Source organism: Rhinatrema bivittatum, chromosome 15 (assembly GCF_901001135.1).
Source record: "Rhinatrema bivittatum chromosome 15, aRhiBiv1.1, whole genome shotgun sequence".
NCBI lineage: Eukaryota > Metazoa > Chordata > Amphibia > Gymnophiona > Rhinatrematidae > Rhinatrema > Rhinatrema bivittatum.
Window position 1 is genome coordinate 55756627 of NC_042629.1, and position 23708 is coordinate 55780334.

The 23708-nt window shown below is 40.6% G+C and overlaps 1 protein-coding gene across 1 annotated transcript in view; it reads right to left on the reverse strand.

Annotated features, from left to right (window-relative positions):
• Positions 1-23708, reverse strand: part of UBR4 (ubiquitin protein ligase E3 component n-recognin 4) — a 351227-nt gene that overhangs the window by 46543 nt on the left and 280976 nt on the right. Inside the window, 7 exon segments of the mRNA XM_029579045.1 lie at positions 485-703; positions 8483-8582; positions 11195-11368; positions 15503-15693; positions 19846-19965; positions 21406-21513; positions 22778-22905. Coding sequence (XP_029434905.1) covers positions 485-703; positions 8483-8582; positions 11195-11368; positions 15503-15693; positions 19846-19965; positions 21406-21513; positions 22778-22905 — 1040 coding nt within the window.

Genomic DNA, 23708 nt, shown 5'->3' on the forward strand with positions numbered 1-23708 from the left:
AAAACTTGGACTCTGCTCTCTAAAACTTCTTACTAAACATTTGCTTCGTATAGCCTTAACAGCAGGACAGTTGCCAGGTAAGTGAGGCTTTGGATGGTCAATGGACGGGGGGGGGGGGGGGGGGGATCTATGAGGGAGTTTACTCCTACTGCTGCCATAGTGGCAGCAACAGCAGCATTGCGCCTCTCCCTGGCCTGGCATCTCAGGTGGCCACCCATCTCGCACGCCTCTTCTGATGGCCCTGCTTAAGAGACCTATTGAAAACACTGATGGACAGAAAGAACCCTCTTATGGGTGCTGCAAATTCCCAAAACGTGCTTCTCCTTGACTTCAGATCTCCTATTGCAAGGATGATGACGAAACCCATTTTATTGAGATCACGATACTGATCTCAAAAACAGACCTCAGTACTAAAGAATATCGTTGTGTACCATCATAGAGCCCCTCCCAATACTCTCTTTCAGCTGACACAGGTAACACTTACCGTCATTCCTAGTGTGCCTAGGGCTTTCTGCCTCATCGCCATGGCCATGCGTTTCTTCTCAGCTCTGGTCTCTCTTCGTGCTGCATCAATCTTCCTGTTGACCTCTAAGTGTTCTCTAAGAGCCTCAAGCAGATTCTCTGCTAGTGTCCCAATCCCTTCATCGCTTGATACTTGTTCCAGTTTGTGCAAGTTTGTAATTGAATCTGTACCGATAAGTACCTGTGACACAAGAACATGTACAGTAACTCCTACTGACAAATACTCAACTACTTAAACAAGTACAACATGCATGTAATTCTTAAGGGTGTATTTAAGCTAAAGTTGGACCCAAATTTACAAGTACAAAAAAAATCTGCAGAAAAAAAGGACTAAAATCTGTACAGTAGACATAATACCAATTCATCAGCATGAATTTTCGTGACAGATTTTCACATGCGTAAAGTGTTATAAGAAGCATCAAGCAATCAGGCAAATTGTGTGCTTTGACAATCTACCATTTTGGGTTATGCTTGAAGGAATGGAATATCTAGTTTCAATGGCACACAAGGCACATGGATTGCGTAAATTCATAAATATACTAACTCTAGAAAACAATTACTGGCAAATAATTTTTCCCAATGGTAAGAAGTCCCACTGATAAAGAGCAGCAAATTTATAGTATGTAAGTGAAAAAAAATTGTTTCAAGACTTTTCTCTTTCTTCATTTTGAAAATTTATATGCCACCTCTACATGATTCTAGGTTTCTCACATCAAGTACAATCATAAAACAATTTGAAAGCAATGGGAAAAAGCTGTACTTAATAAAGTCATTTAAACAACTATATATGAATAGCAAACATACCATGTTATTTGGACACTGTTCGGAAACTTTCAGTTGCAAGCTAAGGTAGCTTTTAAAAGAAGTGTTGAAAAATAGGTGCAAGAAACAGATGAAAAAGGAAACCAAAAAATGCCTGAAACAGTAATTATGGTAAAACCCGCCGCTAAAAAGAGTGCGTGGCTCCTGTGTCATGTGGTTAGTGCAGGCAGGTGTGGAGGTCACCTCGCTAAGTCCTGTAAGAGGGGAGAAATCAATGTGGGCTGGGGAATCCCCTCCCTGGGAGGAAAGAGCAATCAGCGTTGCCCAAGGAATACCTTTCTTTGGGTCCCAGATGGGTAAGAGAATCAGAATGGACCAGGGGATCTGCTCTCCAGGATGAGTGTGAGAGAAAGAGAATGAGTCAAAATATTGGCTTGGAACTCCCTGCCCTGAGATCAAAGACATTCCATGTGGAATTGGGCATCCTCTTGCCCAGGCAGAAAAAGAACCACCAGTGCAGGCCCTGGGATGTCTCTCTGGATCCTGGGAGTACAGTCTGGGCAAAGTTACACTTAACTCATGCTAGAAACTAATTAAGCAACTGTTTGTCAAAGAAAACATAGAAAGTGATGATGCTTACCTGTAAAGGGTATTTGCAAAAGACACACCAGTTACACAAGTGGGTCATGTTAATTTATTTAAAAATATTTATACCCCACATTCTACAATGCTCGAAACGGGTAGCCATAAAAGCACCCAAAAAAATAAATACATATACATAAACAGAAATACAGAAAATGAGAGAGCTGTATGATCATTACCATGAAATATACAAAAAACCCACTTAAACTAAATTAGAAAATCTACTGCTGTAAAAACCAGACTCAACTCTGTATACTAAATGCTTCCTTAAATATTTGTGTCTTTAAGACTTTCTTAAAACTAATTTTATCAGTTATGTCTAAAGTATTCTGGAAGAGAGTTCCATAAAAGGAGCCCCACAACTGAAATGGCACGTCCTCTTGTCTCCATTAAGTGAACAGGCCTCACAGAGGATGTCTCTAGCAAACTACGATTAGCTGAATGTGCAATGTCCACGAAGGTTGATAAATATGCAGTACTGAGTTAATCCAGGGGTCTCCATAAGTATTAACTACCTTGTAAATCAAAAAAGGCCACCCTACACTGTATCTCACATGCCAATAGACTAGGAATCAGTATAAAAACTGAAGAACAGTCGTAATATGATCTCACTCCAGTCAAGACACAGGCAGCAGAACTCTGAATGATTTTTAACACCTTAAGTGAGTTACTGGGTAATCTAATGAAAATAAAATTACGTAATCTAACAGAAAATACCAGATGTTGCAATGTGATACTAAAGGCATTTGGCTCCAATAGTGGCTCAAATCTGAAAAATATTCGTAATTTAAAAAAGCAGACTTCACTACAGTTCTGATATGATCATGCATTGACAAGGATGCACCTAAGATAATATCTAAGTCACAAACTGCCGATTTAATAGTTAGAGAATGACTACCAAACGTGAAAACTGTCCAAATGGGAATAACTGCAACAGACTACCTAGAAAATACAAGTAACTCAGTTTTATTAATGTTGCGCAATAACTTTATGAATTACCAACATTTAACTGCCAATAGACAATCAGAAATAAAGCCAAATGTGGATTCCCACGATGACTTCACAGGAATAAAAATCAAAAGGTCATCAGTATATAATTTATAGTTAACTCCATGAGTTGTAAGAAGCTAACATAATGGAGTGAGATAAACAAACAGAGAAACAAACATTAACTAGAGCACAGATCCTCGCAAAATGACAGTTGAAATTATGTACCATTCTGACATACAACGGCCAATTTGTACCTGCTATGATCGATCAGTCAGATAAGACAAACCAAAATAGCACAGTTCCACTGATTCCTATTTCCATGAGACAAGATCTCAAAATACCATGGTTTTACCATATCGAAAGTGGCAGAATCAAAGCTACACCAAATTGTGTCTGTGCAAGACAATAATAGAGTTTCTATACTGTCGCGTGATGGTAGCTTCACAACCCTCACTAACTTTTCTCTAGCTACAGCTCTTCGGCTCCTTCCCATGGTTAGCCCTGCCTCTTTTATTGGGTTGGGTCTTTCCTTATAAATAAGAGATGAGCATGCTTGATGCAAGCTCTTGCATAGAGCCTTGGTGGAGAAGCCTTTGAAGAGAGAACATCTAGAGTTGAGACCATCTTGATTCAGAAGTTTTGGAGGTGTTCATGGTAGATTTCACGGCTCACCAAGTAAAGAGGTGTTTTTTATAGTCTTCACAGCTTGCCAAGTGAAAAAAAACTGAAGCAGCTAAGAGTTTGTGGATTTTTGTGATTTTGACAGGAGAGACAGTTACACCATCCCTAGAAGAACTGGATTTCACAGTGGTTTAAACCTGCAAGAAACTATTGGATAAGAAGAGTTTTGTATCCGCTGATTTTTGACCACTTTCCAAACAGTGAGGCCAATACAAGCTTGCTAGAAGGATTGGATTTTCAGCAATTTTGCCCCTGCCACCAGTTAACAGTGAGGACAGGGATTGCTGATTTGAAGGAGTTTTGTATTCTGTTTTGAAGCAAGGAAGGTTTGTTCTATTTTTACCTCTTTTGCTTTTGAAAGAGGAGAATTTTGTCGCCTTTCAAGAGGAAGGCATACAGGATATTGATTCAGATCAGAAAAGAGTTAAGAGGAGGTGCACTGTAGACAGAAAAACTGCAGCCCTTGGAGTAGTGATTTTGCTTATGTTAATGATTTTTCAATCTCAAACAGGATTTTGTTTTTTTAAGTTAAAGTAAACCTACTTTTGTTGAACACCACTACTGGACTGGGGGCTGTGTTCTTTCTTGGTGTCCTCAACTCAATAAGATCCTTTCTTCTGTGAATACCTATTGAACTGTAAGCGAGAGGGTGCTTGAATTTGGGCAACTGTATTCTGAATCTCCACCACTGCACCATAGGTCCAGAAGTGGAACCTCCGGCACCCAGAGCTGAAGTCTGCTGTTTGTATGCAGTTGAGAGATCCGGAAGAGAAATTGTGGCTCTGGACATTAATGTAGCTCCTATATTAGGGACATCCAAACCAAGAGGGGTTACAGTAGCTTTTACGAAAACCAAATTGTTGAGAATGAAGGATGAATGATCCTCTATAAAATTAGAAAGTTATTGAAAAACTACAGTATCTATCACTTTTGCAACAAATGAAAGTGATGAGAGAGGTCAATAGTTGGTCAACACAGATGAATCTAAATTTGATATTTTTTTTTTTAAACAAAGGGCAAATAGATGCCTATTTCAAAGATGATGGAAGAAAACCAGATTGAAGAGACAAATTCACCATGTTTGTGATAAAAGAGCTGATATCTTTAATAACTTTTAGCAAAGAGGTAGAGCATGGATTTAATTAACAAGATGAGGAATTCATACCTCCAATAACCTGGATAATTTCTACAGATGAACAGGCAAAAATTCTTTCCATTTAACTGGTTCAGAAGAGAGTGAAAGCCTAACACTGGAATGAACAACAGAATGTGGAAATCAACAAAAAAGTTTGCAAACTTTTCATACGTATTAGAACTGGGTTCCATATCGGCCCTAGTACCTAATGAAGGAATGCAATTGGTTAGCTGCCTCACAGTGAAAAATAACTCACGTGAGTTATTTAAGGAGCCTGCATATGGGCAGAAAAATAGATCTTCCATGTTGCATTAACCAAAGAGTGATATATATTCAAGTAGGCTCTCAAGGCCCTCATGTTTGGAGGGAAAAATAGATGATGCCTCCATGCTCTTTCCAATCTCTGAAGACTCCTTTTGGCAGTAATCAACTGGGAATTAAACCAAGGTATAAATTTAGTATGATGAACCCAAATAAATTTTTAAGGGGCAACTGACTCAACAGTAGTCTGCAATAATGTACTCCCATAGTCAAGTTCATCTTGCAAATCCGTACAACAAAAATCTCAAAACTGCTCAGCCTCAATGTGTCTCCCCTCTCTTGACAACATGGGGACTTTCAGAGCCAGTGGAGTCCAAATTTTTATAAAGTTGTAACAGCTAATTTAGCATTGAATAAATAATAATTATACCAAGGGATTGTCTGTACATCTAAATATGGAAATTATAACCAGAAAAAACTGGGTTATAAAAAATCGAATCTAAAGTAGGGTCTTTTTTCATGAGTGGGCTGTTGCACTAATTGCTCCCAACCTAAGGCTGACATGGAGTCCAAGAAAACGGTACATGCAGAGGCCTTCAATAAGTCATCAATATGTAAGTTGAATTCCCTGACTACAAAAGTAGAAAAAAATCAATAATAGCATTAGCAAGGACTTCAGTTAAAGGAGAATTGTCAGGAAGGCAAAATACTAGGCAGAAGTTGCATAATGAGAAAGAAATTAGAACTTCAAACAGAGAGACTATTTCACACGGAATTTGCAGAAATTTCAACTGCTATTTATAAATCATCATAAAGCCTCCCCCATGTTTCTTCTCTGACCTTGGCTGTGAAATTAAATAATAGCCAGGGTGACATAACTGATGCACTATAACACTATCAATTAGCTAATCATGTTTGAGTTATACACACATTCTGGAGAGGATTCATGTAAAAGATTAAATATCACAGGTCCCTTTTTTTTTTTTTTTTTTAAAGACATTGAGAATTCACCAATAACGGTTTCACAGATAAAAGTCAAACAGCAGTAAAGAGGTAGCATTAATCGGGATTAGACTGGAAATTCTCCGATAGTTACGTGTAGCATAATTCAAACCATCATACCTTCCATTATCCATGATAACATGAATCGTAGATAGGCCACTTGTATCAATCATGGCATCGCCCGTCAAAAAACAATGATAGAAGAAATTGCCAATCTAACAAAATATAAGAGTCCAACCTGAAGGTCCACGAGGCTCAGAAGCAAATTGCCCAGAATATTTAAGCCATGTAGATCCTTAAATCACTTGAACTGCAGATGAAAGAACACACAAAGGAGCTCCTTTCTGCGTTCCTTTGTGCACACACGCCTTAGCATGCACACCTTCGACATCTTTCCAGGATCAGTGGCTACCGGAAGACAATAGTCTGTTCCAGGGGATGCGCTCAAATGGCAAGAGAGCGGCCAAATGGAGTCGGCACAGATGATACACAGCTTCAATGAAGATGAACATGCTTAACATCTAATGGAAGATCCTTTCTGGAAAACCCTAAAGGCCTTTATTGGTCATGCATGGGAGGTTCTTGTGTGACCTTGCAGCTCCCCTTTAGTTATATTAATAAAGCTTTGACTGGGGGAACAAAGGGGTGATGGGAGGGTTCAAGCAATTGGTATACCTCTGTCTTCATAAGATACCAACTTTACTTTCTTGGAAGACAAACAAGTTCACAGAGTTAGATACGTTCCCTAGTTTGGATATATCTTCAACGAAATCTGGTAAGAACAAAAACTGCCAATGAGCAGGGAACAATTTTTTTGTGATGGTGGGGGGAGAAGGGAGGAATCCTTTGACTGTCTTTATAACATAGAAGACTACCAAAAATAATTTAGTGGGCCCTTGGTAGGATGGAATCAGGTTTTACTCCAAAAAGCTGTGGAATACAGTCTCAGCCTATCATCTCACTGGGAGCTGTGTGCAACCAGTAACGAGATATGAATGTGTGAACTGAATTCCATGTTAGAGCTTTGCAAGTATGCCCAACGGGAATTAGGGGGCGACCAATATTATCACAGCCCTAACATTATGGGCATTGACCTGGCCATCCAAGGTCAGAGCAGCCTGGACATAACAAAAGACGACATAATCTGCTATCCAATGAAAAATGGTACATTTTGACACCATGCTCTAAGGCCAATTAACATCAAAAGAAACAAAAAATATGGGTGTAATTGCTGTAGGCTGTAGCCCACTTTAGATATAATGAAGGGCCTTTTCACCTTTATGGAGTTGTGAACTACGGAAAAATGTTGGCAGATTGATGGATTAAGGTGAAAATCCAAAACCACCTTAGGTAGCAACTTGGCGTGCAAGTACCATTCTATTATGATGAAATCTGCTTTAACTTGACTTCAGCTCACAGACTCTGTGAGCCGAAGTGATCCCCACAAAAATGTGAAAGAGATTGTGGGGAGACTGTGCAAATAAAAAAAAAAAGTTAAACATTAACAGTTTGGAAGGGATTTTTCCACCCAACCAAGGATACCCCTGTTCCTCTTAGGGTTCTCACTTTCCCTAGTCCAGGAGGGTGAGTATTTACCATAGTGCTGGTACTAAGAAACCCTTGCACAGACAGAGAAAACTGAGAACTGTAAATTCCATCTTTACGCCAAGAACTGATATGAACAGTGTCAACTTGCCTTTCAGGAACAATTAAAGTAAAGATTTAATTTTGGACATTTGTTTTGGAACTCACCTGTCCTAAAACTGAAAGGAACTTGTACTTCTCTCAAGTTACAGTATGGAGTGTCACACCTGCCACTCTGAGCCTTGGATGAAAGATTCTCCCTTACCCCGTCAGAAAAGAACCTGAGGTCCAAGACACCTGTATGAGAGTGGTGAAACGGGGAGAATGGCCCCAAGAACTCTGTGTGCCCTTGCACCTCTGAAAACCGCAGTCTAATTTGATGGTACAGTCTATCTGAAGTATATAATATTTTAATATTTAGACTGCAGCTGAAATATGACTCACACCTGAACTAGAAAAAAAAAACAACTTACCTCACAATTTCCCTTCATTTGCAAATGAAAAAGTTGTAAAAATAGTTCAGAACACATTTCTTCAAATTGTCTTATTTAAAGCCTGTTTTCCTTTAACTCACTTTATGTTTGGCTTTGTACTGCTATAACTGTATATTATCAATTTTGAGGCAGCCTTGGTATAAATCAGTACATGATTAACTAAATACATACAACAGTCACGTACTGGTAGAGATTGTATAACAGGGAGAATAAAACAGATGTTGGCCAAAAGTTATCCAGAAATGATGACTATTTCTTTCAAACTTTGTCTTAGTATTAGTAATGCACAATAATTATATTTCTATCCCATAGAAATTACAAAGAAAGATTTCTAGCTCTTGCTGCTGTAAGTAATGTAATGGACACATGTCAGACATTTCATTATTCATAAACCAAGAAACTTATTCACCTGTGTTGGAGGGTGCTGTATGGCCAGACCTCGAAGCAATCTTAGGATAAAAGGAAGAGCAGGGCGAGATAAGAACTTCTTCCAAATATCAGCATCCAAACTAAAAAGAAAATGAAGGCAGAAAACGTAGGTTATCATCTACAGGAGAAGAATTCAAAATGACAAAAGCAGAATTCCTGCTGCTCACCAATGTGCTGCCTACATTGCTCCAAGCTATAAAGAACACTGCAATACTCCTAAAGATGGCAATGGGTTACAAAGTCAGACAGCCTGAAACTCCTGATCTTCCAGAGCCTTCAGTCCTCCCTGTTGCCTCTATGGTGCAGTCTCCTAGTTACAGACTGAGCTGGTGGTCCAGTAGCAGCACGCTGACTAAAACTGGGATCGTCTACTTTGCATCATCATCTTTTCTTGTGCTGTTACATGAATCCCTGGAGAAAGGAGATAGACCCATAGACACAGCACAGCTCAGCAGCAAACTGTGGCTCCAGCTTCTTCTGCAGACTTTGGGTAATTAGCTCCAGCCTTTTATGTCCCACTTCCCTCATTTTCTTTTCTGTGGGAAGAGCTGCCTGCAACCCCAGCCATGGCTTCTCTTCTCGCAGCCCTGCTTTGTCCTTTCAGCAGCCTCCTCTTTAAGCACAGAGTGTGTTACCCATGTGACATCCCCCAACCATGGATGCCAGTGGGGCAGATCTAGGAAGTGAGGTGGTGTGGCAGGATATCTATAGCTGCTGGCAGCCTCAGGCAGTTTGAACAGTATACTCTTCCATTCTCTTTACTACACAGGGTCAAGTTGTCTGCCAGTAAGCAGGTCAAGCTTCAGTGTTCCGCACAGGTCCAGCACACACCAGGAAATGTGGAGCAGGGAGAAGAATGAAGCAGATGGAAGGAAATGAATGAACAGACCAAAGGGAGAAAACATGAAAAAAAAAAAAAACGATGGAAAAAAAAGAAGGGAGAGGAACAGAAGGGGCAGACAAGGGATGAAGGGGTCAGGGACAGAAGAAACATAGTAAGAATCATACAAAGTTTAAAGAGAGGGAGAGGAGAGTGATGGGGTACAAGGAATGAGGATAGTGTGTTATGAATAGAGACATCCTCCAGAAACTTTTCCAAACCTTTATTAAACCCAGCTATTACCCTCCAACAAGTTCTACAGCTTAATTGTGCACTGAACAACATTTATGCTCTGATGCCTTCATAAGATGCTTGGTGTCATATCTGAGGTCAAACTCAATGACAAGGAATCCTTTTTGTGCATAGAGTGGGTAGGGTGGAAAGAATGCCTTGCTCCTGGATCTGTTCTCAAGTCTTAGCTTCGAGAATGTCGACTGGCCCTTTGATACTGATGAATCACCAGCAGACAGTGCACCTTGAGTCCTTCAATATCAATATCTTTGCGCTGTTGAAAGCACATTGAACTTTGAAGCCACACCAAAGATGTTAACAAGCTTAAATCCTCAAAACTTCATGGCTCTAGGCAACATCTTTGGGGAGATGACACAATTAGGGACATCTTGTTCAAGGCCTAGACATCTTATACAGTCCCTATAATGGTCAATAACTGACATCTTCTGACTGTATGTCGAGCACCACTTGAAGCTGCTTGCTTTTTTCTGTCATTTGAGGATAACCGTCAAAACCAAAAAATGAAATTGTGCAGAAAATAAAAAAGCCAACCAAGCTGCTGTATTGGCCTCATCAGGATAAAATGGAAGGGTTCTGAGGTTCAGTACAAATCACTGAAAAATAATAAAACAAAGAAAATGCTGCAATAACCTGCTCTATGGCTATAACAAGGAAGATGAATGAAGATGCTGAAAACTATAACAAATATATATATATCAGAGAGAGTGATGAAATCCATCCTATTAAGTCTATGGACAAAAAAGAACTAAGGGTAACAGGGTGTTAAAATCCTGCTCAGGTCAAACACCACCTTCTAGGCTTTTCTATAGCCTCTAAAAAACAAACAAACAAAAAAACCATCCTTTGTTAGTGCCACTGGATGATGCCACCCTTCTATGTGGCCAATACATCCTGTTTATCTAATGGGAAAACACACACTACACTGGAAGAAGACCTCAGGGTCTAAGGCGCTGAGAACATGTAGTATGTGGAAAATCCAAAATGGTTGCCAGAACAGCAGTGAAGCTGGCAACCAACTTCTCATACTCATCTGTGCTCCAAACAAGAATAGTAGGGCACAATCTCTTGACTTTTTGGCCTGGGAAACTTCCAACTTTCAGAGAAGGAGGGAAAATAATATTGGTGGTTGAAGAGCTAACCAAAAAAACAAAAAACAAAGAACACCATTTTCAAAAACACCTGTTCCTATAGGAACACAGGGAAGAGCATACATCCCAGCAGACAAGCAATTAGACTAGTGCAGGGGAGGAAGTGATTTGGGAAGAGAGAAAGGTAGGAGAAACTTCAAAAATTAAAATGTTACTGCTCTCACCCCACCAGGTGGTCCTGAACCCTTCTGATACAGCAGGAAATAATAGCTTGCAGCATTAGGACCTAGAGTAGTTGGATTGAGGACAACATGGTATATGGGAGGGAGGGAATGTTACTGAGAAGAAACTCCTTTTTAGTACAGGGATAGAAGGCAAGGGATGGGTATACTGCAGTTGTAAAAAGAGAATTGTCCTTCTGAATGTTTGAGCAGAAGGGAAGATACACCATTTTATGAGAAGGCAAACATACTTTTTAGCACTGGGGATATGCTTCTTCATATAGTCCAGAGCATTCTGAGTGATTCCTTTCTGCAGGATGAGGTCTTTCAATTGGTGGCCATTGCTATTGTTTTTTATGCCAGCTGCTATTTTACAGAAACAATCAAGGAATACTTTATCATCTGCACTGTGTTCATCATCATACCTGGGAGGAGGAGAAAGAAGAGAGGAAAAAAAGAGAAAAAAGAGGAATGTAGACCATTAAATTGGCACAAAATAACCAACACTTTATTGCAGGGCTTCCCAAACGTTTAGCCAATATGTCCCTATTTTACCACTTGAAAATTCACATGACTCAAAGCAAATTAGCAAGGGTGTGGTTCTATTCTTCTATTCCAAAACTCATTCCACTCTTACCCTTCCCTCACTCCAATTGATCCCCTCTCTCAAACTCCAGCCTACCCCTCCAGAGGGCCTTCTCTCCAGCAGACCCCCTTTCTCAACTGCTGCCCCATCAGCTGATGCCCTCTTACATCCCCCCCCAGCTCATCTCCTCAGCCCATTCTTTCACACCCAAGTCCAGCCCTTTTCTCATCCTCCCCAGCTGATCCTTTATTACCCCCAAGCCCTTCTTATGATCCTGTCAACCTCTCCCTCACACTTCCTGCCCTCTAACCCTTCTCTTACATCTCCCACAGATAATCCACTCTCACCCCTAGCTCTTTTACATCCCTCAGTCAATCTTCAGTCATTTCCCCTCTCTCATCCTCCACAGCCAATCAATCTACATTTAATCCAAACCTCAACCCCCTCCTGCATCAGATACCTCCTTTAAAACAGCCTCTCTTCCAAACAACTACCTGGTCAAGGGTCAACAACATTTTCTTTTGGGCCTTGGGCCAAAGCTGGATGACAACTGGTAGGAAAAAAGGGCAGGCTTATGGCAACATTTTTTTCTTTGGTAGGTTCAGTGGTGGGTGAGGAGAGAGGAACAATGGCAATTACCACAGGCCCATGCACACTCTGCCCACCTGGCTGGTCCCAAGCCAACTGGTGGTCAGAAAGTGGCGTAGCATTAGCAATGAAAATCAACATGGGTCCTGTAAGCTAGTGAAAGTTGACAGGCCCTGCAGTGGCACCTATCTGTCCTGGCATAGAGTTTCCTGCTACTGTGGAAATTCACATATGGGCGGTGCCTCTGCAGGGCCTATGAGCGTGTGCCGGCTCACAGGCCCACTGCTGACTTCCACTACTAATGCTGCTGGCGCCTGGAGAATGCTGACATTTGAGGCACGTGTGACCCCATTTAAGGTCTTAACCCTTCAGTTTGGGAAGCCTTGCCTTATGGTACTAATATTAAAGACAACAGATAATTCATCAGCACCTCCCCTCTTAAAAGCTGTAAACATCCAATAACTGACTGGAACTGTGCCATTCAACAAAAAAAACCATATGGCCCAACTTTTCTATTATGAACAAAAAAAAAAAGAAATGTTTTCCCTTTAGACAGGCGAAATGAATGATTATTTCAGGTGAAGAGGGGACATGCTTTTTGTGTATCATAGTCCCAAACTAGATATTTTTAATATTGTGATTTTTATGAATTGATACTAACTAAATTTCAGAATTTTCAGGATTGATAATAGGTTCGGGATTAAAATCCACAAAAGCCCTGCCCCAGCAAAATATCCAAACTGGGCCCAGTCTCTTCAAATCAGGATCCCTGCAATTCAAAAATCAGTCCAATTCAGACTGAAGAAATGGACACATTTGAGGGAATTTGATTAAATATCTTAATATTTATATCAAGACCTGTAATAATTTTTACAATACCAGATGCCTTCAGATAAGCTTTCAGTTTCTTAAACTTCTGAGTTATGCTACAAAAGATTTTTTTTTTTTTAAATTTAAGTTGCATACTTGTAATGGGCAATCTCTGTGGACTGCAAGATCATCAGCCATGAAAATGGGTGATACTATCCAACAGAACCAATGCAGAGTGTTTCTTAGGAAGTTGTAGAAAAACTTAGAAGGCCCGACTGGCAATCCTGACCTACTTCTACTGCACAGGGACCCTCGGGACTATATAAAAGCTTAAGAAGCCATCATCACCAAAAGAGGAGGTGGGAATGTGTGGCTCATTATCCTATTATCAGTAAACAACCCCTACTACAAATAAGCAACTAGTTTTCCCTTTAGAAAAACAAAATGAATCAACCACTTAAGTGTGAATCTGTAGCTAAGGGATGCCTTCCAAAAAATAAACAGTGTGTGTGTGTGTTGGTGGGGGAGTGGAATAAGGGACCACCAATGGGCACGACAATATTTTTAATAGGGTAAGATCTTTACATTTTTGTGCCTTTTATTTTATTTATTTATCTTTTCTTTTTTTTTTTTTTTTTAAACAGAAGCAGACAATTCAAATTAAAAAAAAAAAAGAGTCTCTTAGCAGGGTTGGAGTTGGATCTTACAAATCAAAGAGACTCTGGAAACAGACTTACCATAAACCTGTTGCATCAGGAGTCTATGTCTAAACAATAATTGGAAATAAATGTGTGGACAGAAGCCATATTGTAGCCTGGAAAATCTCTAAAAAGAGAGGCTGATATTAGATAGGCAGCTGTTGCAACTATGATTCAGACATTCTAAGCCTTGACATGCCTTTCTCGAGTCAGATCTGCTTGTGCAAAATAAAAGGAGATGCAATCTGCTATCCAATTAGAAATGGTTTGCTTGGTTACAAGCAGCCCAGGATTGTTTAAGTCAAACTTGGATGGACCTTCTAAAGGCTTTTGTCTGCATCACTTAGATGGCAACAACCTTTTTTACAATCTAAACTTTTCGAGGCCTGTTTATGAGGTCTGGGAGAAAATATTGGAAATCTGATGCCATCTTAGGCATGAAATTGGGATGAGTGCAAAGTGGCACCTTATTATTATTACCTTTAGGTCCTGAAGTTCACTGACTGTAGACTGAAGTGACTGCCACTAAAATATGACCTTCAAGATCAAGTATCTGAATTCACAAGGGCTTTTATCATCTGTAAAGCACCAACCGAGGCCCCATGAAAATGCAGGTGACTTAATGGAAGTCTTCAACTGAAGCAAGCCACATACAAAGATTGTACTGCAATAGGGTTCCCTGTTACATGGTGGTGATAAGCACCTGTCACATTAAGGTGAACTTTTAGTTTCAAGACAGGAATCTGACAGATATAGAAGGCACTCAAACAATTTTTGCTTGGGGCAAGAGAAGGGACATATAGCCTTGCTTGCACAGTAGATGGTAAACCTCTTCCATTTAAACCCAGAAGATCCACTGATGACTCTTCCTAGAAGCCAAAAAGACGTATGGCATCTCACTGGAGAAACCAAATTAATTAATCATCTTGCTCTCTATGTCCAGGCTGAGTCAGCCAGAGACTGGATATTGGGATGAACAGAATTCTCGGATTCTGCAGGACTAGAGTTGGAATATTCCCCAGTTGCACTGGTTTTCTGATGGATAATGCCCAAAAGAGCAGAAAACAAATCTATACTGGCCAAAAATGAGATATGAGATCATTTATTAGATGTTTTATAAGTCTTCTCAACCCTGGATACTGGAGGATAACGCATACGAAAGACATGTCCACTAATGAGGAAAGAAAACATATGATGCTAAGTTTGCCCTTCAATCCTCTTCTGGACCCTCCCTATTCAGAGAAGTTGCTAAGATTATTTATCTTGGATGTTCTCACTTGAGAAATATTTTGTTTACTGTATGCAAAATACAATTAAGGGGGTCAATATTCAAATGGTTTTATCTGTATGAAAATGAAAAAAAATAAACATTCTAAAGGAGATAATAAGGAGGAAGATGATTGAGGCGGCCAAAAAATGCAGTAAAATTTCTTTGCAAACAGAGGTGAAACCTGTCCATTTAGGTCTGGAGACCCCAAAGTGAGAAGGGCTCAATACAGAGGCAGTAGGAAGGGAACAACTGGGCAGGTCAAGTAAAGCTTTCTAGTATTTTATTTTTTTAAAACATCTTCCTGAGAAATACTCCCATGTTGGCACAGTCGAATATTACCCACTTGTGTGATTGATTCATTCTGCTTGTCCATGGAGAAAGTTAGATATTGTCATATTTTCTTGTTAGTTGCTAATAGTCCAGAAGCAGCACATAAGTATAATGAATCTCTATTCTATTGTATATGTTTTTTTAGTTTTGTTTTTTAAGTTTCAGCAACATTAAATGAACCAGGTAAACATATACTGTGTAGAGGGACCTGAGATATAGGTTCCCTGAGGTGAGAATCCACTGGGAATCATTTTAATGTCTAGACGTCAACACATACTTATCAAAGTTGCAGTATGGCTTGAACCGATCCACTAAGATTTGCATTTTTTCCATTTCGCCAAAGGACAGGTATGGTATGATTCGTAGCAGACCCTGGAGAACACTGAGATTGGATCGCACAAATGTACTATTTATCTGGTCCAGGAGCATCACCAGCTGATCCTTGTCACCTGTCAGGAGCAGGTTCCCCTGAAATTGAAGAGATAATCATTAACCACAAACTATGGAACAGGAACCTTTTTTTTTTTAAAGCATATCATTACCTAATCTACTTGGCCCAGGGAAGTGAAAGATTTCTAAATGTGCACACAAGGAGATGAAAGTAACATAACAGGAGCACATCACAACAGATAAGGATTAATGGTCTGGTTGTTCCCTTCTCCACTGAGGTAGCTAAAGATAGGTTCCAACAGTTTGCCTTTTGAATAAGATTAAAGTATAGGGTTTGAGATGTGAGCTGAGAATGGCCCCTCTTGGTTGAGATTCAGAACCTCTACAACATAGTGAGGGGGGGGGATGCTTTGCCACCATTGGATCGCAGTTATGTTATGACTATTGCCAAAGCAGGGGGATTAAACTTCCTTTGTAAAAAAAAAAAAAATGCCCTGGAAGTCAGTCATCCAAGCTTGACTTTCTGTAGGACATTTCTCCTAAGACAGGTTGGTTAGGTTTGTTCTCTTCCCTCTTAGGTCTCTACATACAGATCCTGACACTTAAATTAATACTAAAACCCTAACCCTTTAACCCTATTCCTATCATTGCGCTCTATATCTGTATCAATCTTACTTAAATTCTGACACTATTTTGATTTCCATTCCTCTGCTGGTAGGTTATTCAAGACATCTGCCAAACATGTCCTCATATTTACTCTATATTTCTTCCTCCAAATTCATATTAAGACCCCTTGTTCTTGAATTTACTTTTCTTTTTTCATGCATTTACAATATAACAAGAATTCTTGTTACAGAAATGAGAGGTGCTTCCCCTCCCCCACTCACACCTCCTCTTTTCTCCCTCTTGGTGGTACTTCTCCTCTTTCTTGCCTCCCTAAACAAAAAGGTTTAGGGTTAAGGTTGCTCTGCTGGTTTCAGTAAAGTTAAAAAAAACAAAAACAAAAAACTCAGAGAAGCTGCTCAGCAGAGACAGGCTGCGGCAGTACAGGAGCGCTGGTTTTACAATTCGGAGGACAGATTCTCATCTCTGTCAGTGAATCTGAGAAATCTGGGGGAGATTCATGCTACCAATATGTTCCTTAGTGCAGTGGCTTAGATGAGCAAAATGGCACTGGTGGCAGAGCACAAGAGAAAAACCGCAGCCTGCTACCATATACAGAAAGTGCAAGTGGGCAGCACCTTAAAAGTTTGCAGAGCATGATCATCAGCCCAGAGGAAGCTGTTAAATTAGGATTTTTGGAAGCAAGGGATCCAGATTGAGAGAAGCAACTTTTGGAGAGGTTGCTGCGAGTCCCTTTGTGGCTATCCCAGTAGCCATGTCACAGCTGCGAGGCAGTGAAATGGTGGTCAGGCCTCTTCTCCTCAACTCTAAGCAGTGGTTTACGGTGGCAGTGGGCCGAAGGCCAGGTGCTGCTTCTGGTGCAGTACTGCCTGCTTCCTTTGCACTGGATATTTCCTCCCTGCAAGCTTTTTAAATGGGGCAAGGCACAGAACTAGGAGCTACCGCTGCCCTCCCAGAGCCCTCTACACCCACCCTCCCAATGCCCTGTATACCAGAGGGTCCAGATCACTTCAGACAATTGCGTGTTGGAGATCATTTGTGATAGATTTATCTTAGAGTTTTCCTGTCCTCTAGCAGATGCTTTTATGGTTTCCCCTTGTCAATCTGTGCAAAAGATTCTATCATCTAAGTTTAGAGGCAGTAGTGCCAGTCCTATGAACTCAGTGGGGTCAGGGTTAGTATTCAGTTCACGTTATAATCTCAAAAAGGAAGTATCCTTATCTCCTAATCTGAAGCAGGTCAACAAGTCCCTGAGAGTGCCTCATTGCAGAATGGGAAAATTGAAGTTTATGATCCTAAAATCGACATGGGGGAATTCCTGACATCCTTGGATCTAACGGAGACATATCTCCATATTCCCATAAGAGGTGGTCATCAGAAATGTCTTCGTTTTGTGATGTAGATGGTCATTACCAGTTTCAAGTGCATCTATTCTACTGGAGACAGAGAACACTGGTCTGACTGGATGAAGAGGAAGGCAATGTTGTGTGACATGAATCGCTTGAATATTGACAGCGTGAGGGAGACAAGAGTACAGTCCAGCAGTTTATCTTCTTCCTGTTAGGAAAGAATCCATCTGATTCCCCCTTCTAGTAAGGACAAAGGAGACAGTGGTGACTGGTTATTGGGAGCATGCGGAGGACTACATCCAAAACAGAGAAGCAGCAGGTAGAGTTAAGAACATAAGTAACAACATACTAGGTCAGACCAATGGTCTATTGAACCAAGCATCTTGTCTCTGACAGTGGTCAATCTGGGCCTCATGGAAGTAGCTAGATCACCTGTTGCTCATTCCCAAACGTAGGTAGTGGCAATTCCTATTACTGTCTAGCTAAGCGTTAATGGATCTGGACTTCAGAAACTTGGCCAAACCCTTTTTTAAACCAAGATATGCTGTTAACTTTGACTAAGTTCTCCGTCATCAAATTCTACAGTGTAATTTACACTCTTCAGATTTGTTTTACATCCTAGTTTCATGACATTTTCCCATTCCTATTTATCTGTTCTATATGACTCATGATTTTGTACACCTTTATCATACCCCCCCCCCCCCCAGTTGTCTATTACAAGCTGAACAGCCCTAACCTATTTAGGGGCCAATGCAATGAAGTGCACCCATCCCAGCGCACAGATTTACACGTGTTTTGGACATGCTTAATAAGCACCTGATGCAACAAGGAGATAAGCGCGTCCAAAATGCGCACCCAAACAAATGCAGAGCTAATAGTGCTCGTTACACTAAGTTCCATGAAGATGAGACTATTAGCTATTACCCCCGATGCACGAAATCGCTGGGTGCCCAATGCACACTTTTAATGCGGCAAATTTTACACCACTCCCGGAGGTGGCGTTAAGTCAATCCGCGAGTCAAGAGCTCATGAGAAATTTAAAAATACCTTCCTCTGTGGTTTTTCCTAGTTAGTATCGTTGTGATACTTAAATGTACTGTTTGCGGTGTTTAATAATAAAGGTATATGGGCTTGATTTAAAAAAAGAACCAAAAACAAAACACAATTCTAGTGGCACAATTGTACATGCATAATAGCAAGCGGCACTTAGCTATGGGCGCCCAATAGCCTCAGCAGAAGCGGGCACTCGAGGGCGCCCGATGCATTTGAGCACTAGGGATGCACAATTCTTCCCTAGCACATCCTTTTTTACACAGCTCCTCATTTACATACTGCATCCGGTGCCCAGGGAATGTGGCTATGCGTGCAGAAGGAAAACAGACGCTCAATACAAGCATCCATTTTGACGCACGTCTTATTGCATCAGCCCCTTAGTCTTTCTGCATAAAGGGAGAGTTTCCATTTCCTTTATTTTTTTTTTTTTGCCCTTCTACTTATTTATAAAGCGCTACTAGAAATATGCTGCGCTTTTCTGTACCTTTTCTACTTCTGCTATATCTTTTTTGAGATGGAATAACCAGAACTGCAAACAATAGGTTGCAGCTCTGGTTCCTCCAGAGGCATTATGATATTCAGTGTTTAATTCGCCATTCTTTTCCAAATAATTCCTAACAGTGAGATGAGGATTTCAATTTATTATGCACTTGGAGGTGAATTTTCAAAAGATGGGCACTGAAAAATAGCATGTGCGCACATGTAAAAGTGCATACGCGAGTATATCATGTGTTCAAAACTGAAAAATACGTGCATAAATCGGGGACCATGAGTAAGCATGCGTGTGTAAAAAAGAGGGGGGAGGGGTGTGTGCGCCAGTCACTTGAAATTTGTTGTAACTTATGTGCATTTTCATAGACATTCTTTCCACACTGACCTCCCTGGGTTAGGATTATTTTTGCCTACGTGCATCACTTTGCCCTTGTCTACATTAAATTTCATTAAAGCTCTGAGGATTGGGTGAGATGGCCCTGATTTTTGAGAACACTTAAGGAGGTGAGAAGCAACAATATGGACATAATGAAGACTAATCTGGAACTTGGGGGAACCACAGAAGAAAGAACTGCAGTAATCAATGTGTGAAGAAATAGAAGTATGAGGAGCTCAGAAGAACTAGAGTCAAGAAAGTGACAATGCTGGATAGCTAATGAAAGCCAGATTTACAAAGTATTGCTCTTCCTTTCAAGCTGGTATTTCCACTCACCTTATCCTCACTCAAAGGCTCAGCGTTGGACTCATCCAGTATGATCTCCATGATACTGAGCACCTGCTCTGCTACTGCTGCTCCCCCACTGTCTTTGCTTTCTTGCTCAGCCACTAGAGCCTATTGGAAAGAGAAAACAACAATAACATAGCAAGCAACCATCTACATTCTACAGCCGATGACCGGTGTGACAATGTGGCATAGTGGATAATGACATAGCAAGCAACCATCTACATTCTACAGCCTATGACCGGTGTGACAATGTGGCATAGTGGATAATGACATAGCAAGCAACCATCTACATTCTACAGCCGATGACCAGTGTGACAATGTGGCATAGTGGATAATGACATAGCAAGCAACCATCTACATTCTACAGCCGATGACCGTTGTGACAATGTGGCATAGTGGATGACATAGCAAGCAACCATCTACGTTCTACAGCCGATGACCGGTGTGACAATGTGGCATAGTGGATAATGACATAGCAAGCAACCATCTACGTTCTACAGCCGATGACCAGTGTGACAATGTGGCATAGTGGATAATGACATAGCAAGCAACCATCTACATTCTACAGCCGATGACCGGTGTGACAATGTGGCATAGTGGATAATGACATAGCAAGCAACCATCTACATTCTACAGCCGATGACGGGTGTGACAATGTGGCATAGTGGATAATGACATAGCAAGCAACCATCTACATTCTACAGCCAATGACCGGTGTGACAATGTGGCATAGTGGATAATGACATAGCAAGCAACCATCTACATTCTACAGCCGATGACCGGTGTGACAATGTGGCATAGTGGATAATGACATAGCAAGCAACCATCTACATTCTACAGCCGATGACCGGTGTGACAATGTGGCATAGTGGATAACAGCAGATAAGGTCCAAGTGTCATCCTCTTCTGTTTCTCTACCACTTTGGGTACAAGAGCATAAAAATTACCCTACTTAAACCAATATCAGTAACCTGATCCCATATCTTTTTCCTCACCCTGTAACTAACACTGCCTTCAATATTAGTACCAAGCACGTTTAAATCCTGTTATCGTCCTGGCAAGTCAATCCAGACATTGTCTTCCTTTTTTTGTTCTTACAAGTCCCATACTAAAACCAACACTCAAGCCCCTCCTATGTCTTACCACTAAGCTCTGTAATGCTTTGGTGTTTATTAAAGAGACAAATACTTCGGTCCTGAAGACTTTATACAGTATTTACAAATTTCCATCTTTCAGAATGATAGCAGACAGGTCTTATTTGCATCTCCCAACCAGACTAAGCGTCATATCTGTGGGTGCCTCAATTAGATGCATAACTTCTTTTCTGCATCTGTACAGCGCTGTGTATACCTAATAGTGCAACAGCAGTGTTTAGTAGTAGTATGTCTCTACCAGTGATATCAAATGCCCGCTCCTTCAAAGATCCCCACTCCTGGAATAAACCTCTTTCCAAAGCAGTAACCTACCTTGATCTGTACACGACTTCCCCTACAAGATTTATCTTATTACCAAGGTTTAACATAACTCTGGTCTGAATCTCTTCCTTACCAAGTTCAGGGTGCCTAGCATAACATTTAATGTATTCATCTCAGGTTTGACTAGTTGTTGGCGGTTGACCTTGACTTTTACACAGTAACTGAACAGTTTTAACAGCACCTGCAGAGACAGAAAATATTCTCCAATTACTCAGAAATACTTGATAAAACAGTAAAAGCTACCTGAACACTCTTAGCCCCCCCCCCCCCAGTAATACAGGATATGTACTCCCCAAAAGTATTAAATGAAAACTCCTCGCTGACATGATGCACATGGAGATAAGTAACTTGCACTGTAGTTACACGATGTCAGGTTCCATATGAGGAGTTACAACACAGGAAAAGGATCTGAGTGTCATTGTGGACAATACTATGAAATCCTCAGCTCAGTATGTGGTAGCAGTCAAAAAAGCAAACAATGTTAAGAATAATTAGTAAAGGAATGGAGAATAAACAGAGTGTGTCATATCACTTCTGTATTGTCCCATGTTCAGACCACAGCTAGACACTGTGTAATTCCGATCGCCGCATCTCAAAAAAGATATAGCTGATCTGGAAAGGTACAGAGAAGGACGACCAAAATGATAAAGGGGATGGAACCCATATGAGGAAAGGCTAAAGAAGTTAGGGCTCTTCAGCTTGGCAAAGAGATGGCTAAGGAGGAATATGATGATAGTCTATAAAAGCATGAATGGAACAGAATGAGTAATTTACTCTTTCAAATAATACAAAAACCTAGAGGACATGCCATGAAGTTAGCAAGTAGCACATTTAAAACAAAATCAGAGAAAATTTGTTTTCACTCAACACACAAACTCTGGAATTCATTGCCAAAGGATGTGGTAAAGGCAGCTAGTGAAGTTGGGTTTAAAAAATATTTGAACAAGTTCTTGGAGAAATTCATAAACTGTTATTAACCAGATATACTTAGGAAAAGCCACTACTTATTCCTCCTGAGCATTAGCAGAATGGAATCTATCTACTGTTTGAGATCCTGCCAAGTACTTGTGACTTGGATTGGCCACTGTAGGAAACAGGATGCTGGGCTTGATAGACTCTTGGTCTGACCCAGTATGGCAATTATGTTCTAAGCAACAAAAAAATTACTTTTATTTCTAAGCTCAATAATAACATCCAATTCTACTACAATTTGAAATATACAAATGGAAATAATATTTAGAATATTTATGTTTTTGATGACCAAGGCTCTTTGAAAATTCTGAAACATTACTAATTCTGTAACCAGAAACTACAAATAAAACTATACAATTAAAACTATTTGTATTTTTATTGCACTGTTCTTGACAAAGTCAAATAATGCTTCTAATACTTCATTAAGTTTTACCAGTGTCCCTCATCAATACCTCAGCTGGGCTTGAACTCACCGTCAGAAGATGTCGCCCCTGTTTAAAGTCCTTTATTCCAGTAAGACGGTTCAGCATACATTCCAGACCTCCACACTGGGCCATAACACCAGCCATTTTGTATACCTCTTCCTCATCTTCCTCCTCATCTACAGGAAACAGAAAAATAGGAGAAAATAAAAAAAAAAGGTTCTAGATGTATACATGTGTGTTTAGGCAGAGTGTCTTTCTGCCAATTACTAGCAGAGTGTGCATGTGCACACCCAGCTGAAGTGTGACCCAGCGTCGCTCTGGAGGCTACACAGGCTGGCACTGGACTCCAGCCTGTACAGCCAGAAGACTCTATAATTGCGGGCATATCCAGAGAAGAATGGGCTGCCCAGGAGGTAAGCAGGACTAGTGGCCAAACGTAAGGGAACCCTGGTGGATGGAAGGGAAGGCAGAGGCTACACTACCTGGAGGGGGAGGCAGAAACTGTTTGATCGGCATGGCACAGGACGGAGATGAAGGGGGAGTGGGGTGTCGAGCTGGGGAGAAGTACTGGAGAGGGAGTAAAACCATCCTCAGCTGAATTTCACCAGGTGTCTGCTAGTAAACTGAGTAACAAACTCCAAAAAAATTTGGTATAATAGAAATTATATTTTATATCTGTTCTGTCTCAGCTTTCAGCATCAGTTTTGACACCATCATCCCACCCCAGCACAAACTGTGCACTACTGTAATGGAATTACTAAGTGTAAGTCTGACAAATGATGTATTTAGAAGATAGGCCTCTAGTGGACTTGGGTTCTCAAACTGATACACTTCACATGATTGTAGCAAGCGTGAGAACAGAACTAAACACCAGGGGGTACATATTCAAAAGCCATTTAGAAGGATAACTGAAAAGTTATTCATCTAAACGGCTAGGCTATTTTAAAAAGCGTAACTGGCTATATTCTATAGTTGGAAA